Source organism: Pan troglodytes, chromosome 23 (assembly GCF_028858775.2).
Source record: "Pan troglodytes isolate AG18354 chromosome 23, NHGRI_mPanTro3-v2.0_pri, whole genome shotgun sequence".
Taxonomy (NCBI): Eukaryota; Metazoa; Chordata; class Mammalia; order Primates; family Hominidae; genus Pan; species Pan troglodytes.
The window spans coordinates 40,983,253-40,999,489 of record NC_086016.1 but is presented as its reverse complement, the minus strand read 5'-3'; the positions used below and the strand labels follow the sequence as shown (position 1 = coordinate 40,999,489).

Below are 16,237 nucleotides of genomic sequence, written 5' to 3'. Positions count from 1 at the left end.
GTTCGTACCTGTAATCCCAGCTACTCAGGAGGCTGAGGCAGGAGAATCGCTCGAACTTGGGAGGCAGAGGTTGCAGTGAGCTGAGATGGTGCCATTGCACTCCAGCGGGGGTGACGGAGTGAGACTCTCTCAAAAAACAAAAACAAACAAACAAAAAAAAGTTGAAGTCCTTTGGAGACATCTGGCACCCAGAGGTCAGACGGGAGATGAAAGGAAGACACAGACGGGTCCCCTGCAGCCCTGGCAGGCACTTGTTCATCTCTGAGGCCCCGACCACCTGGGATGAGCCTGGAAAGCTTTTTGCTTTCTTTGCTGGTGGTCTCCAGGACCTTCTGCCCCGAATCCAGCCTAGTCCACGAGGCCACATCTCATTTTTCCTTGTGTAGGGTCAGGGATGGGGTCACTTCTCAGCCCCAGGAACGGTGCCTTCCCTCCCTCAGGCCCTCCTCTTTGTGACGACCACCCCAAATCTCCCTGTCCTTAGCCACAGACGCTCTGTCTCCAAGTCTTCTCCCACTGCCCATCCACAGGCACCTCTTTGCCTGAAGTTCTCATCCTGGACACTTCCTCCTTCAGGAGGGAGCAGAAATGGCATCGTCTGACTGGGTAACTCCGGCGAGCCCAGGGCTGGAGGTGGAGCCTTCATGGGGCGAGGCTGTTGTAGGGTAACACTGAAGGAGTTGGTTCCAAAACAGTGGCCCGGTCCTGGTTTGGGGCTGGACTCCTGCTGGCCCCTGGCTTGGCTCTGTTCTTCCCCAACTAGTGCCACAGTTTCACTGGGGATGCCCAGATGCAGAGGAGCTGCGAGATGCGTGAGGAGGCAGGTCCTCACACCCTTCCGTGGGGACAGTGAACTCCAAGAAGATTTTCATAGGCGGGTTTGGCTAAGTGCATCAAAAGCTTTGTTCAGTTCTTAGGAAATGTTCTACGACCATCTGTCCAAAATGCCTAAGCAATTATGAAACCCCACATCGCAGCTTCATGGACAATACTGGAAATTTGAAAACTACCTAACTGTGCTCCACTGGGGGTTGGTGAGACCTTGTAGATCAGGGGCTTTCCACGCATGGATTTTTTTGAGATGAAGTTTCGCTCTTGTTGCCCAGGCTGGAGTGCAATGGCGCAGTCTCGGCTCACTGCAACCTCCGCCTCTCAGGTTCAAGTCATTCTCCTGCCTCAGCCTCCCAAGTAGCTGGGATTACAGGCAGGCACCACTACGCCTGGCTATCACACGTATATTATGCAGCCTTTTGAAGCCTTTTCCTAAGATGTGGGGAAATGTTTGTAACTATACTATAAGGAAAGATGCAGGACTCCAACTTCTGGGTACAAGATAGTTTCCAGCATAGCCCTATTTATTACCTGTTGGCCACGGCTCTGGCTGGGACCATCCATTGAATACTTTACCTGCCTTAATGAGCTCCAAGCCAAGGCACAGAGAGGGTGAGTCACTCAATAGGGGGTCACACAGGTAGGAGGAGGAAGAGCCGGGAGTTGAACCCAGGAATTCTGCATCCACAGCCCATGCTTTTAACTGTTACATTCTATCATCTCTGCTATAAAAGTATTGGACAGGAAAAAAATTGGGCCAAAGAATCACAAGAACCTCCCTAGACTCACTTTCCAGATGAATGGGGAGGGGGGTGGCTAGGAGCTGTGTTGTGCCTATTTCTTAAGTTGGGGAGTACACACTTTGGTGTTCGCATATTGTCATATTTAAATCTTAAGAATTAAAAAAAAATTCTATAGGCTGGGCGCAGTGGCTCATGCCTGTAATCCCCGCACTTTGGGAGGCTGAAGCAGGTGGATCACCTGAGGTCAGGAGTTTGAGACCAGCCTGGCCAACATAGTGAAACCCCGTGTCTCCTAAAAATACAAAACTTAGCCGGGTAGGGTGGCACATGCCTGTAATCCCAGCTACTCAGAAAGCTGAGGCAGGAGAATTGCTAGAACTCAGAAGGTGGAGGTTGCAGTGAGCCAAGATTGCACCATTGCACTCCAGCCTAGGCAATAGAGTGAGATTCCATGTCAAAAACAAAACAAAACAAAAAAACAAAAATTCTATATTTAAAATTTAATTAATTTTTTTTTTTTTTTTTTGAGTTGAGTCTTGCTCTGTCACCCAGGCTGGAGTGCAGTGGCATGATCTAGGCTCACTGCAACCTCCACCTCCTGTGTTCAAGCCTGCCTCATCCTCCTGGGATTACAGGCATGCACCACCACGCCCAGCTAATTTTTGTATTTTTAGTAGAGACGGGGTTTCACCATGTTGGCCAGGCTGGTCTCAAACTCCTGACCTCAGATGATCCACCTGCCCCTGCCTCCTAGTGCTAGGATTACAGGCGTGAGCCACTGGCCTAGGTCTATACTGTTTTTAATCATTCATTTTTTTTCTTTCAACAATTGTAAATGGATTCCTACCCAGGGGGCAAGGCTGGGCAGTCAAGGCACAGGCAGCAAGCGGTAGACTCCAACCGCAGTGCGTTTCCGGGAAGTGGAGGCAGATGGTCAAGAAATGAGAATCTACACACAGGGAAGATAAATCCAGTTTGTAACAAGGACAGTGCAGGAAATAGACATGGAGATGAGGCAGAAGGGAACTGTGTGGGCAGCTCACTTCAAGAGGCCAGGGGAGGTGACTTGGGAACTGAATCCTGAGGGAGAGAAGGGATAGCAATGGGAAGAGCCGAGGGAAGCTTTGTCCAGAGAGGGAATGGCAGGTGCCGTGGTCTGAGGCGAGAGAGGGCTGGGTGACCTGGACTAGAAGAGACACCAGCCAGACAGCATAGAAAACAAGTAGAGGAGCTGGGCTTGGTGGCTCATGCCTGTAATCCCAGCACTTTGGGAGGCCGAGGCAGGCGGATCACCTGAGGTCGGGAGTTCGAGACCAGCCTGACCAACATGGAGAAACCCTGTCTCTATGAAAAATACAAAATTAGTTGGCCATGGTGGCACATGCCTGTAATCCCAGCTACTCCAGAGGCCGAGGCAGGAGAATCGCTTGAATCCGGGAGGTGGAGGTTGCGGTGCGCCAATATCACACCATTGCACTCCAGCCTGGGCAACAAGAGCAAAACTTCATCTCAAAAACAAAACAAAAACAAAAAAACAAGTAGAGGGTGACAAAGCTAGCAGGGGAGAAGGGAGTCCTCTCCTTGGCCGCTGTCTCATGCAAGGGAGTCCCCGTCCGGGGACAGGTGCTCTGGGGCACCTGGAGGAGGTTTCTTTTTGTGAAGTCTCTGTCACTGTGTGTGGGTGCGTGTGTGTATGTGTTTTGTGCATGTGTTGTGTGTGTATGTGTTGTGCGTGTTGTGTGTATGTGCGTCTTGTGTGTGTGTGTGTCTAGGCCAGGGAAACAGTGAGTCGTTTCTGCCCAGGAGCAGCTGCATGTGAGGCCCGTTCTTGGTCTTATACGCGGCTTCTGAGGACTTTCCAGAAATCGTGAGGTGGGAGCCACCTGCTGTAATCAGGCACATGAATAACACATCCCAGAGTCGGGAACCAATGCAGAACGCCCGGGACAGACACCAAGCTGAAGCCACAGCCCTGACACCTGCCGCCCTAGCCCTGGGCTCCATCTCTGCCTCTGGAGCTTCCTGTCCCCGGGACTCAGCTCCCCTCCCCTCTGTGGCTGGGCTCTGCCTCCTGGGCTGCTCCTCTCCCCAGCCCTCTCTCTGGGCCCAGCCTGGACATCTGCCCCCTCCCTGGGCTCCTTCCCCCGACTGGGCCTGTCCTGGGTCTCAGCCATGGCCTCCCCTGGGCTCCCTCTCTAGGGGGGGTGGAATCAGGAAGGGGTGGACACAGGGCGGCTCCCGAGGGCCCCTGACTGCACGTGTGTGGTTCCTTTCCAACAGGGAGACTGGCTGCTGGCTGTCCTCTTACTGCTGGGCCTGTGCCTTCCAATCAGCGCCCGGGGCTCTGTGAGTGAGGGTGGGGTCTGCATTTAGGTTCCTCTCCTGTGTGGTTTAGCTGAGTTTTCTGGATCCAGAGGGATGTTGTGTGACCTTTCCCCGCTACAGGTCCTCTACACAAGGAAAGACATCTCCACATTTGCTAGTGTTTGTGGAAACAATTATGGAAGATTCTTAATGTTTTATTAGTCTAAATATGGAGCCAATTAATCATTTCATTAATACATTGAAAACTCTTCTGGGAATACTGAGCATAATCTTACTATTGTACACTTGGAACATAAGAGAAATTTTCAATTAAAATTAATTCACTCTGATTTTTAAAAAATCTACTTGGTCAGGAGCACATTGCTTTGCTGGTGTCTGTGAGCAGCTGGAGATGGTGGTGAACGGTCTGTTTGCATTTCTTGGAAGATCTTTTACTCTGCTGCTCAACCCAGGTCTCTGCCTTCCTTAGAGACTGAGGCCCATCCTTCAGTTTCCCTGATTCTGGAAGAGCAGGGGGGTTGAATGGAGCAGGAGGTGAGAGAGTGGAAAGAGGGCACAGGGAGGTGGCCTGGGGACAGTGACAATGACGGGAGAGGAGGGAGGGATGCGGGAGGTGGGAAAGAGAAGGAGGCTGTGAGAAGGAAAGGGAGGGACGGAGCTGGGCGCCCTGTGGGGAGCAGGGAACCCAGAGGAGGCTCTGAGCAGAGGGGAAGGCAAGGCCCAGGGGATTGGGGAGGAGGGGGAGGCCGATGGGGCACCATGCAGAGGGAGGAAGCCCTCACCTGGAGAATGGCCCGCAGCCTCCCACTCAGGGCTTGGCTGTGCTCCTCTAGTCCATCCCAGGGCTGGAAGGGACATCCCTGGCGGTACACAAAGGTGTCCCAGCAGTACTCAAACTCTGAAAAGGGACAGGGGAGATAAGTCACACTCCCGCTGTGGGATCGGGGTGGCACCAAGGGCCCATGACTCTCAGGACAGACTTCCCACATCCTGGTTTCAGTCCCTCCTTTCCCTCTCCCTCCCCTAGGGACTTAGCTCCTTCATCAGGCACTTCCTTCCCATTGGAATCTGGGCCAGCCCAGTTCTCATTCTTTCGGAAATCCCCAAGTTCTGCTTCCACTTCCAGCCACTCTCCCCGGGCCCACATCTCCTGGCCTGGCCTCTCTCTTCCCATCGACCCCAAAGTCAGGTCCCAGAGTCCAGTCATCGTTTCTGCAGGCAGCAGACCAAGGCCTTTCTCCTTTTCTTCCCAGGAACCTCTCCTGCCCCCACCCACCCCACCCCACCTGAACCTTCCATTCTTACCATCGTAGGTCATGATGGAGACTTGGGCCCCAGCATCCCGCAGCATTTGCAGCGCCTCCTTATATAGGGGGTCGTAATCATAGATGCGGGCAGCGAAGATGCGCAGTCTCACGTGTGTGTTCTCCTGAAGGAACGCACGCACTTGTCCGGCACAGCCCCAGGAGAAGCAGGGGCTCCAGGAGATGAACCAAGTGACCCTGTAGATCTGGGCCGGGTCCAACTGCAAAGAAGGAACCAGGTCCAAGAAGCGCAGCTCCGCATGGCGGCCGTAAAAGCCACAGAGAAGATTCTTAGCCTAGAAAAGGAAACAGAGTGTGAGGTGATGTGTGGTGAACAGGGAGGGAGCGCCTGGACCAGGTGGGGCTGGGGAGGCGGGGGCCTCCAGCACGAAATTACAGGGGTCGCCAAAACCCCGGTTATTAGGATGCATGATTTTCTATGCAATATTAAAAATATCAGATGTTATGCAAAAATCCCAAGATAAGCAAAATATTGTCCATTTAAATACAAACAGATCAGGAGCAATGATGTTTTATTTTGCCCCAGCTCCAATATACACAGGACAGCACTCTCCTGCCAGGCTTTATTAAAATCTTTGGTTTTATTCATCATGATCTATTTGCATTAAATTTGCGTTTTAAAAGATTGCATTAATTATGAAATTAAAATGTGTTTTCTCTAATTACTGAGCATTTGGAGCCCCCATCAATTTTGTACCCAAGGTCAGAGGCTTCAGGACCCTCACCCCAGACCCAGCCCTGCAGGGAGGGGCTACAGAGATGGGGGCAGGGAGGAGGGGCCGGCAGAGCCCCGAGGTCATTGGCCTGATGCCCCTGAGTGAGTGTGCTTCCTTCAAGGGGAGATTGACCTGCTCTACTCATCAACTCCCCTACTCCCATCCCATCTGTGGCCCATAATTCTAGAAACTTCTATTCTGTGCCACAACCTGTGCTGAGCCCAAATGTGATATAGACTTAGGCCAAAATGAATTCCACCAAAAGTAGTGGGGAAGAGAAGACCAGCAGGACTCACTCCAACGTGGGAAGGTCCCTGTGACATGGTATAATTGTCATTATTGTGACTTATAGAAATATGGTTTTTACTCCAAACTTCAGAGAAAAGGATTTTCCACTAAGACTAGGAATCGGTCAAGTTGGGGACAGCAGGGCAGCAAGGACTGTGATTGTGATGGGGACAAAGACAGGGAGGGATTCCATCAGCAGTGATGCAGGGTGGAGTGGATGACACGGTTTGTGCTGAGAAGGGGCTGTGGGTCATTCCTGGGGGAGTCCCACTGCTTAGGCGGTGATGGAGACTGGCACCCTTGAAAGGATGTTCCAAGCAGTGTGTGTGGATCCAGCGAGGCCCACATTGAGCTCATAGAGCCCAGAGAAGCCCCCAGTTTCCAGCACCAGAGCCAAGCAGAACTTGGCCTCTCCAGACAGAGGCTGTGCTGGGTAGGGGCCAGGGAAGAAAGTCCCTTGGGCTCAGGGCTCCTGGCCAGCCTAGCCTGGCCCCCTCAGCCTTTCCTGGCCCAGTTCTTCCCCAAATGCTGGCCATCTTTGCATCCTGACATGGGACCTGTTCTGGCCTTGCTGTGGGCTCCACCCTGGGCAGGACAGAACCCCTGATCGGCCTCTCCTGCTCCAGTCTGTCTCTCCGCAGGATGAAGCCCAAGAGAGGGCACAGGGACATCCTGGCCTTGTGAGTCAGGTAGGCCCTGAGTCCTCAAATCCCACAGTTCCAAATCGTTCCTGGTGAGAGCTGTGTCTGTGAGGGGATCCTGGGAGGGTCCTCAGGAAGCACTTTGCCATTGGGCAGACTCAACCCCACCTGGCCATGGAGAGTCACTGAAGCCAAAGTCTCCCCCCAACTCCAGGGTCAAGCAGCAGCAGCTGCAGGAAGCACAAGTGACAAACACTGCAGGAAACCACAGGCACCACCCAGAACCTTCTACCTATGAGTGTCCCTGGATTGGGAGGGCCCTGCCTGGATGCAGGTGGCTGGGTCGGTCACCTCGTTGCATAGAAAGCCCATGTGCTGGTCCATCAGGACCCAGGTGCCATTGTCCAGGCGCTCCACCTCATAGCACAAGTAGGTCTGGTGCCGTCGAAGGACCAAAGGGTCATTGTTAAAGTTGAAAGTGAATGTGTCTGGATCCATCAGGTGTCTGTGGACAAAGACGGGGGAAACCAAAAGCCCTAAGACTCCTCCTGGGACTACCTCTCGCTCCTCTCCTGCACCCCCCACTCCTTCCCTGCTCCCCATATACTGAGGCACCTGTCAGAGGAGGCGCTTCCACTCCCTTTGTGGGGGCCACTGATCCTCTCTCTCTGACCCCTTCTGGGGGATTATCAGGAAGTCAACACAGCCCCGGGGCCTGTTTAGGCCTTGTCAGGGTCTCCCCAGGGTCAGCTCAGTGTGCTCAGGCCCTCCGGGGAGGACCCTGCCCCTCTCCCTGGGGTAGCGCTGGGTCTCCTTCCCTGGCCTCACCATGCACCCCTGTCCTGGCTCTGCTCACCCACAGCCCCTGCTGGAGATGGACCTGCTGGGGCTTCCTCCTGCCTGCAGGGTTAACTCCTACCACACCCAGCATTGGGGCAGGGACACTCCTGAGGGGGATCATTGGGGAGAGGAGCCTGCCAGGGACATCTTTTTGGATAATTCATAGCATTTTCCACGTCCCTTTGGATGCCATGAGGTCTCCCAAACGTGCTTCTCAGGCCAGATGGGGCAGCTCAGGACTCCTGGGCTGGAAACACCAGCCCCACCTTGAAGGCCTCTCCCGGCCCCTCTGTAGACATCCTGACAAAACCAGAATTAGAAAAATCTCTGTTTGGAGGCAGCAGCAAAAGAAGAAAGAAGAGAGAGAAGAAAGAAAGAAAGAAAGAAAGAGAGAGAGAGAGGGAGGGAGGAAGGAAGCAAGGAAGGAAGGAAGGAAGGAAGGAATCTCTGTTCCCCACAATTTCTAGTAGACCTGGGTATGAATCTGGGCTCTACCACTCACTTGCTTTGTGTTCTCAAGAAAAGGAAACAAGGCTTCTTCATAGCAAAGTGGTCCTACAAGCAACACCCTTTTCTAAATATTAGGGAGAACGAGATGACACTGAACATAAAAATGGCTTAGGCCAAGTCCAGAGACATGGAACATTTGCAAGAAATAGTAGATGCTCATTTAAAGACAAGTGAGGAGAATCCCCTCTCCAACTGTCTTCACTGGCTGGAGCACAGCATCATTATCCACTGGGATTTTCAGGCTCCCTGTGCACCTGCCCCAGGAGGTGGAAGGAGACCTGGAATTGGTACCATTGGAGGAGAGACCAGCACTGGGACCAAAACTGGGAACCTAGAGCAAGAGGCCAGGTCCAGAGAGAGGGTCAGGAGGAAAAGAGAGGCCCCAGGGGTTTGAGGGTGAGAGGTGAGTGCTCATCAGAAAAGCTCGAAGAGGAGTTCTTGTCTCCTTTTTAGTGTGTGGGGACTGGAAACACTTGTGCTTCAGTCCTGAGTCCTGGGTGTTTCTGTGACCAGCACTGCTGTCCCTCCCGGGTTCAAGTGATTCTCCTGCTTCAGCCTCCCAAGTAGCTGGGATTACCGGCTCCCGTTACCATGCCTGGCTCATTTTTTGTATTTTCAGTAGAGAGGAGGTTTTGCCATGCTGGCCAGGCAGATCTCCAACTCCTGACCTCAAGTGATCCACCCACCTCAGCCTCCCAAAGAGCTAGGATTATAGGCATAAGCCACCGTGCCCTGCCTAAAATAAGAGCATTTCTCCTGATCATATTTTTTCCTACACTCCATGTTGCAGGTGTCATTCTAAAAGGTGAACGGTGCTCACGGAGGAGGAGCCTGTGTCTGGGGTCGTGTGCATCCTCCTCTGCTCACAGTGGAGGCATCTTTGGAAGAAATGACTTATTTTCTGGTACAGAGACCATTTCCTCCCCCACACCCTCTCCTAAGACTTTGTGTTGAAACAAAGTAAATCTTACAGAAATTCCATCAAAGTGCTAAGAACAAAATGCCTGATTGCTCCAATCATCCTTTGGTTCAATTCTCCCAATTCCAGAGCTCAGGAATGGTGGGAAGCATATACAGGGAGCACCCTCCCAGGGCAGGGAGCACCAGCCCAGCGGTGACTTTCAGGGAAGAGTCTTAGCAGGCGGTCTGGCCTGGGGCAGGTCAGGGAGGTGGCCCATTCAGAAGCAGCAGTGGGGCGACCACACAACAGGGCAAAGAGCCTGGCTGGGAGTGGGGGTGGCAGAGGAACAGGAGGGGAGAGAGCCCAGGGCTGGGGCTGGGACAGGGAGAGGCCAGGGCTGAGGCCCAGCAGGACCACCAGGCAGGAAAGGGCAGCAGAGGCCCCATGGGCAGAGCAGGCAGTGGTCCCTGATCTGGGGCTTCATGTGCAGCCTCCCTGGCAGGCTTGTCTTGGCCCTGATGTTAGTCCTGGGTTTGGATTCTATGTCTATCTTCCAGGGCCCTTGTTCCAGGAGACACCTGCGCTGTGAGTGACCTCCCAGGCCCATCTGAGTGCAGGCCTCACTTTATGCTGCTTTCTCACCTGGATGGAAGGACATCTGGAGGGACCCCTGGATCCTGCCCTCAGGAATCATCCCAGGGACCCCCCCCTACCCCGCCACCCAGCAGCTATGTGGTAGTGAGGGAGAGTGAGGGGCAGGTGTCTGCCTCCCCCCATGCCTTCACACTCAGAGGCCACCATTGGAGGGAGGAATAGTGGGTGGGGGTGGCCCTCAGATGTCCCCCCAGGATGCCATGGGTGCCCCCACACTGAGCTCCTTCCTTCCACATCTCCTGCCCAGAGTTGTTCCCTGGCAGGCTGAGCTCTTGCCTCCTCTTGTCCCCATGTCACAGAAGGGCAGCGGCTGGTGTCCCAGGCCACCCTGTCTTGCTGTTTGTTCCTCTAGTCCAAGACCCAGGTGCCTTAGAGGCAGAAGGGGCCTCTTACTCACAGGAAGGGCCCAGGAAAGCAGGGAGGAGGCAGTGTGGAGGGAGCACCAGGAGTTAAGGGAAGGCAGTGTGACCATGAGGGCAGGCAGTGGGTCAAGAGGGAGGGCAGGAGGGCCAGGCCAAGGGAGGTGAGAGGAGAGAGACGATGAGGCCAGAGGGAGACCCTCACCTGATAATCTCCTTTAGCGTGCGGTGCAGGAATGCATAATTGTCATCGAATTTGTACCAAGGCATGAATGGCTGACCTTCATTGTACACAAAGTTTTCCCAGCAGTATGCAAATTCTGAGATGAAGAAGCGGGAAGCAGTCAGGCTCTCCCCTGACCCTGGCCTGTCCTCCCAGACCTGGTCTCCTGGCTGTCAGTTGCAGTCAGTGCCAGTCCCACCCCTGCAGGCTGCCCTGGGACACCCCCAGCCATGGCATTGCAGATCCATCCATCTTTCATGCTGTTCCTCCCGCTCACGCTCCCCTGACCCCTCCACCTCTCACCTTCATCGTCCATGATCTTCACGCGGGCTCCTGCCTGACTCAGCCTGCAGAGCGCCCTTCGGTAATCTCTTTCCCAGTAGTAGTAGAGGCGGGCGGCGGAGATGGTCAGGGTGACATTGGGGTGCTCAGCCAGGAATTTGGCCAGCTTCGCCACACAGTCCGGGCAGGGTGTCCAGGATACAAACCAGGTGATCTGGAAACACTTGTAAGCAGACAGCTGGTTGCCACAGAACCAAGAGAGGAAGCACATTTCTGCGTGGTGCTCAGGCTGGGAATACATCTGGAAGAGGAGCAGGGGGCAGGGGATGCTCTGAGAGGGGGAGCAGGAGGAGTGCAGGGGTGGGGCAGGGGGAGGAGGAGCCAGGACAGGAGCCCAGGGGATCTTGCCATTGAAGCTCCTTTCGTCCATCCCCTCTGTTTAGTTTGAGTGATTGTCTGCTCCAAAGCTCACGTTCAGTGTTAATGGCTATTGTAATGGCCTTAAGATGTGGCACCTAGAAGAGGCTATGAGGCTGTGGGGACTGCACCTTTGTGGGTGCCACTGCTGTGGTTATTCAAGGGCGACTTCAGCCCCTCTTTCTGTCTCTTGCCCTCTATCTGGAAGGGCAGTGTGTCAGACTAAACTCCTGCTTCCTCTTGTCCCCGTGGCATGGAGCAGCTGTGACTCGACATCCCAGGCCACTCTGTCTGGAGCATCCCCTGAGCTTGTGGCAACAACCTTCACCCTCATGTGACTGTTCAGCTCACAGGCTGAGGCAGGAGAATCGCTTGAACCTGGCAGGTGGAAGTTGAGAGTGAGCCATTGCACTCCAGCCCAGGCAACAAAGAGTGAAACTCAGTCTTAAAAAAAACCAAAACAAAACAAAAAAACAGAACTGTGGGAAGTGGCCAGGTGCGGTGACTCATGCTTGTAACCCCAGCACTTTGGGAGGCCAAGGCAGGTGACTCACCTGAGGTCAGGAATTCCCCAGCCTGGCCAACATGGTGAAACCCGGTCTCAACTAAAAATAGAAAACATTAACTGGGCGTGGTGGCAGCCTTCTGTAATCCCAGCTATTCGGGAGGCTAAGGCCGAAGAATCACTTGAACCTGAGAGGTGGAGGTTGTAGTGAGCCAAGATTGTGCAATTGCACTCCAACCTGGGTGCCAGAGCGAGACTCCATCTCGGAAAAAAAAAAAAAAAAAGGAAAAAAAGAGAAAAAAGAAATGTGGGAAAAATACACAATTGAGAGCCCAGTGCTGGGCATTTTACTTATTGTAGTGTTTTCTGCATTTCCAGCTGCTTAGGTCCTACTGTAGCAAGGGTTAAAAAGAAAAGAAGAACAAGTTTTCCTCTGCCTAGCCAGCTCACTCCAACGACAGTTTTAACACTGCGTGAAAAGTCAAGGCCAAAGGAATGGGCTCCAGACACCACCCCCACACCCCTCCAGGGCAAGGTTGAAGAAAATTTTTAAAAAATTAAAAAAAAAGACAAATTCCTTTACTGTCTCTCCTTTCCAGAACCATTATAACTGTATTTTACAAATGTCTGTATTTAGCCAGTTCCTGTTTTTCTTTTGATGTAGCTGCAAGGCCACCAGCTATAGAAGGTCCCAAGTTATGCTAAGTCATCTGTTATGCTATAGATTATGTGACCTGTCACTGTTTGATTAATTGCCTTTGTTCTGCTTCTGTAAGTTTGCTTATAAATACCTCAATCTGTCTTTGTTAAGGGCTCAGCCTTTTTGGATGTGAGTCTGCTGAGCCAGTGCACCTAAATAAATCCTCCTGTCTCACCCATATCAGTCTCTCCAGTCCTCTAATTCCTGCAACACTGCCTGTGATTCGATTGAAGTTTGGGTGGTACCTGGCCTCGAAAGACCCCTGTGTCCCAAAGGAGATTTGAGTGGCCCCTCCTTATTTTCACTTCATAGCACAGCCAGGTGTAGCTCCGACCATAGAGGATGGGTTCGTTTTCAAAGTTGTAGTAGAATGTGCGTTGATACATCCACTCCATCGGATTTCTGAAGGCACAAGAGAGAAACCAGCCCATGCAGGGAGCCCTCCCTGGAGTCCTCGGGGCTCATGTCCACTGAACACAGCTCCCGGGATGGCCCTGGGCCTCCCCCACCCCTCCACAGCCCTGAGAATTTCTGCTGCCTTCCCAGGCAGGAAGACTGAGGGGAGAGGAAGAGGAGGGGATGCTGGCGGGGGGCTGGGGTGATCTCTTCCAGCTCGGGCCCAACTCTGGCCTTTCCAGGGATACATTCCCCACTCTCCTAGTATTTCTGCCAACCCACTCCCCAATCCATTAGGAGAATGCAAAAGAGAATAAAACTCTTCACCCCTAAAAAATAGCTTTTAACCTTTCAGCTCAATTCCTTCCTGATGTTTCACTCTGCGTGTTAACATTATTTTAAAATCATGGTAGAACCGAATTCTGAGGCCCAGGCCACTCTTCTAAGTGCTGAGCGGGTGTGAGCTCATTTGAGGCTGCCCTAGGCCTGCAGGGGCCATTCCCATCTTATAGAGGAGGTGCCAGAGGCGCAGAGAGGTGGGGTAACCTGCCGAGGCCACAGAGCTGGGGACGGATGGAGCAGGGGCCCCTTTCCAGGCCAGCCCTGTCCAGCCTCTGCATCACGGATCCTGTAGGAGAAAGCTGTTGGGGACTGGGCTCTCTTTTCACTAAATTTTAAAATCAGAGCATTTCTCCTAATCATTGCATTTTTTTCCCACTTTCTCACATTCCATGTTACTGATCATGTTCTTTTTTTTTTGATGAAGTCTCACTCTGTCGCCCAGGCTGGAGTGCAGTGGCATGATCTCAGCTCACTGCAACCTCCACCTCCCAGGTTCAAGCTATTCTCCTGTCTAAACCTCCCGAGTATCTGGGACTACAGATGCGCCACCACGCCTGGCTAATTTTTGTATGTTTTTTAGTAGAGACAGGGTTTCACCATATGGACCAGGTTGGTCTCAAACTCCTGACCTCATGATCCGCCCACCTTGGCCTCCCAAAGTGTTGGGATTACAGGTGTGAGCCACCATGCTCAACCACTGGTCATGTTCTAAAAGATGAAGAGTGACCTTGGAGTGGAACCTGTCTGGGGACATCTGCTCACCATGGAGTCATCCTTGGATGACACGATTTATCATGTGCTTCAGAGACCATGCCTACCCCCACACCCTCTCCTAAGACTTTGTATTTAAGCAAAGTAATTCTTACAGAAATTTCATCAAAGCGCTGAGAACAAAATGCCTGATTGCTCCAATTACCCTTTGGTTCAATTCTCCCAGTTTCTGAGCTCAGAAGTGGCAGGAAGCACACAGAGGGAGCACCCTCCCAGGGCGGGGAGCACCAGTCCGGGCATGCCTTTAAGGGAGAGTCTCAGCAGGGGGCCTGGGCTGGTGCAGGTGGGGGAGGCGGCCCATTCAGAAGCAGCAGTGGGGCGACCACACAGCAGGACAAAGAGCCTGACTGGGATTCGGGTGGCAGGGGAGCCAGAGGGGAGGGAGCCCAGGGCTGGGGCAGGGGCAGGGGGAGGCCAGGGTTGAGGCCCAGCAGGACCACCAGGCGGGAAGGGGCAGGAGGGGCCCGGCAGACAGAGTGGACAGCGGTACCTGATCTGTGGATTCATGTTCAGCCTCTTAGATACGCTTGGCCCTGTCCCGCTCTTTTTTTGAAGCTCTGTGGTTTCACTTCCTGCTTACAGCGTCCTTGCAGTTGGACAGCCCTCCTTAAAGTGACCTCCCAGGGACTTATGAGTCATGGCCCCTCCCCATTCCTGCTCAGGCATTGGTGTGGGAGGCCCCGGGGTGCTTTATGTTTCTCTGGCTCTGGCTCTGGCTCTGGTTTTTCCCGGACCCTTCCCGCTGGCAGAGGAACCTCCAATAAAGACAGGCTGCTCTATCTTTATCTGTCTTGGGCAGGACCCAACGGAATTGCAAAGAGAAAGAGAAAGAGAAAGAGAAAGGCATTGCAGCCAGAGCCCGGGAAGCGAGTCCAGACCAGGCTGAGAGAGGGGCAGGTGCCCCGTTGCCTGGTGGTTGGGTAGGCTGGAGCCCCCTCTCCACCACCCACTCCCCGGCCCTAATGTGTGCCCAGAGCTTTGAGCAGCACCTCCCTGTTGAGTGAGGGGAGGTTTTGAGACTCCAGTGGGGAAGGAAGTGTGGACTCCGCACAGCACAAGGGAAGGCTTAGGTGTGCCTCGAGTTCCCAGCTGTGTGCTGGGTCCATGGCATGCGTCCTCTCTTCCAACCTCCCAGCTTCCGGAAGGTGGGGGGCAGGTCAGCCCCTCAGAGGGACTGCGATGTCTGCGACACCAAGGAGGGGAGAAGGGTGTCTATAAACAGGCTCACTGCCCACAGGGACCTCTCAAGGGGTTCTTTGTGGGCCAAGAAAACGGGAAACACATACACACAGCTTTCTGATTATTTAAGTCCATCTAAGCATATTTTGGAGGAATGAATGTACATTGAAATAATCTTCCTAAATAGATTCCTTTAAGGGGAGTTTGTTCCAGCTGGAGAAGTTGTGCTCTCTGTAGAGGCTCTGAACTCCTCTGGCTACGACGAAGGGAAGGCAGACAGGGAGGAGGATGCGTGGGTGGTAGGGGGTGCAGCAGCGCCCCTACCTGCACAGAAGCTTGTCCAACCTCTGCACAAAGCGGACTCCCAGTGGTTGTTTTTGGAAGGTGAAGTTTTCTTTTCTTTCTTTCTTTTTTTTTTTTAAATCTTCCCCAGTATAAATCTTTTAATTTGAAAGTAAATTTTATTGTCGAAAATGCAAACTTGGGGAGGGCAGAAAGATCACACACAGGGCTGTCACTTCACACCTGGGGGATTGCTCGTGGCCGTCCAGAAGCGCTCCTCACTTCCCAAACGGTGCGGCCTGGCCGAGGCGCTCCTCTGGAAGGTGAACTTTTCTGTTGCCGTCAGAAAGAGATGGACAAAGGATAAGACCATCGGTGGAAAATAAACAGTTCCGTTTATCAGAAACATACTTTGTAAAAGAAAATGTAATAATGACCCCAGACCAGGGAGGCATCCTCCAACCCAGCTGTAAGGCGGCAGTTACGGCGCAGTGGGGAAGGGACACCAGCTTTACAGCCAGGCGACTCTGAGATCTGCCCCTTCCTTACTGTGTGACCTTGGGTGGTTTACTTAATGTCTCCATGCCTCTAATTGCAGGCGTGAGCCACTTGCCCAGCCCATTTTATTATTTTGAAAACGTTTTCGGGTGAGGTGTGGTAGCTCATACCAGTAATCCCAGCACTGTGGGAGGCCGAGGTGGATGGATGACTTGAGGTCAGGAGTTCGAAACCAGCCTGGGCAACTTGCTGAAACCCCGTGTCTACAAAAACAAAAACAAAAAAATTAGTCAGATGTGGTGGTGTGCACCTGTAATTCCAGCTACTTAGGGAGGTTGAGGCGGGGAGGATCACTTAAGCCATGATTACATCATCACCGCACACTAGCCTGGGCGACAGAGTGAGACCCTGTCTCAAAAAAAAAAAAAAAAGAAAGAAAGAAAAAAATTTTCCATCTGTGTAATTTTATTTGAAGAAGGTTATATATGGCTGAGTGCAGTGGCTCATAC

At 52.9% G+C, this 16,237-nt stretch overlaps 1 protein-coding gene across 1 annotated transcript; it reads right to left on the bottom strand.

Annotated features, from left to right (window-relative positions):
* Nucleotides 1–4,385: 4,385 nt before the first annotated feature.
* On the bottom strand, nucleotides 4,386–14,276 carry APOBEC3B (apolipoprotein B mRNA editing enzyme catalytic subunit 3B). The gene is given in 8 exon segments (NM_001289639.1): nucleotides 4,386–4,400; nucleotides 4,682–4,797; nucleotides 5,205–5,499; nucleotides 7,221–7,374; nucleotides 10,339–10,453; nucleotides 10,660–10,939; nucleotides 12,506–12,662; nucleotides 14,260–14,276. Coding segments are annotated over 8 exon segments (1,149 nt in total).
* Between the last annotated feature and the right edge of the window lie 1,961 nt (nucleotides 14,277–16,237).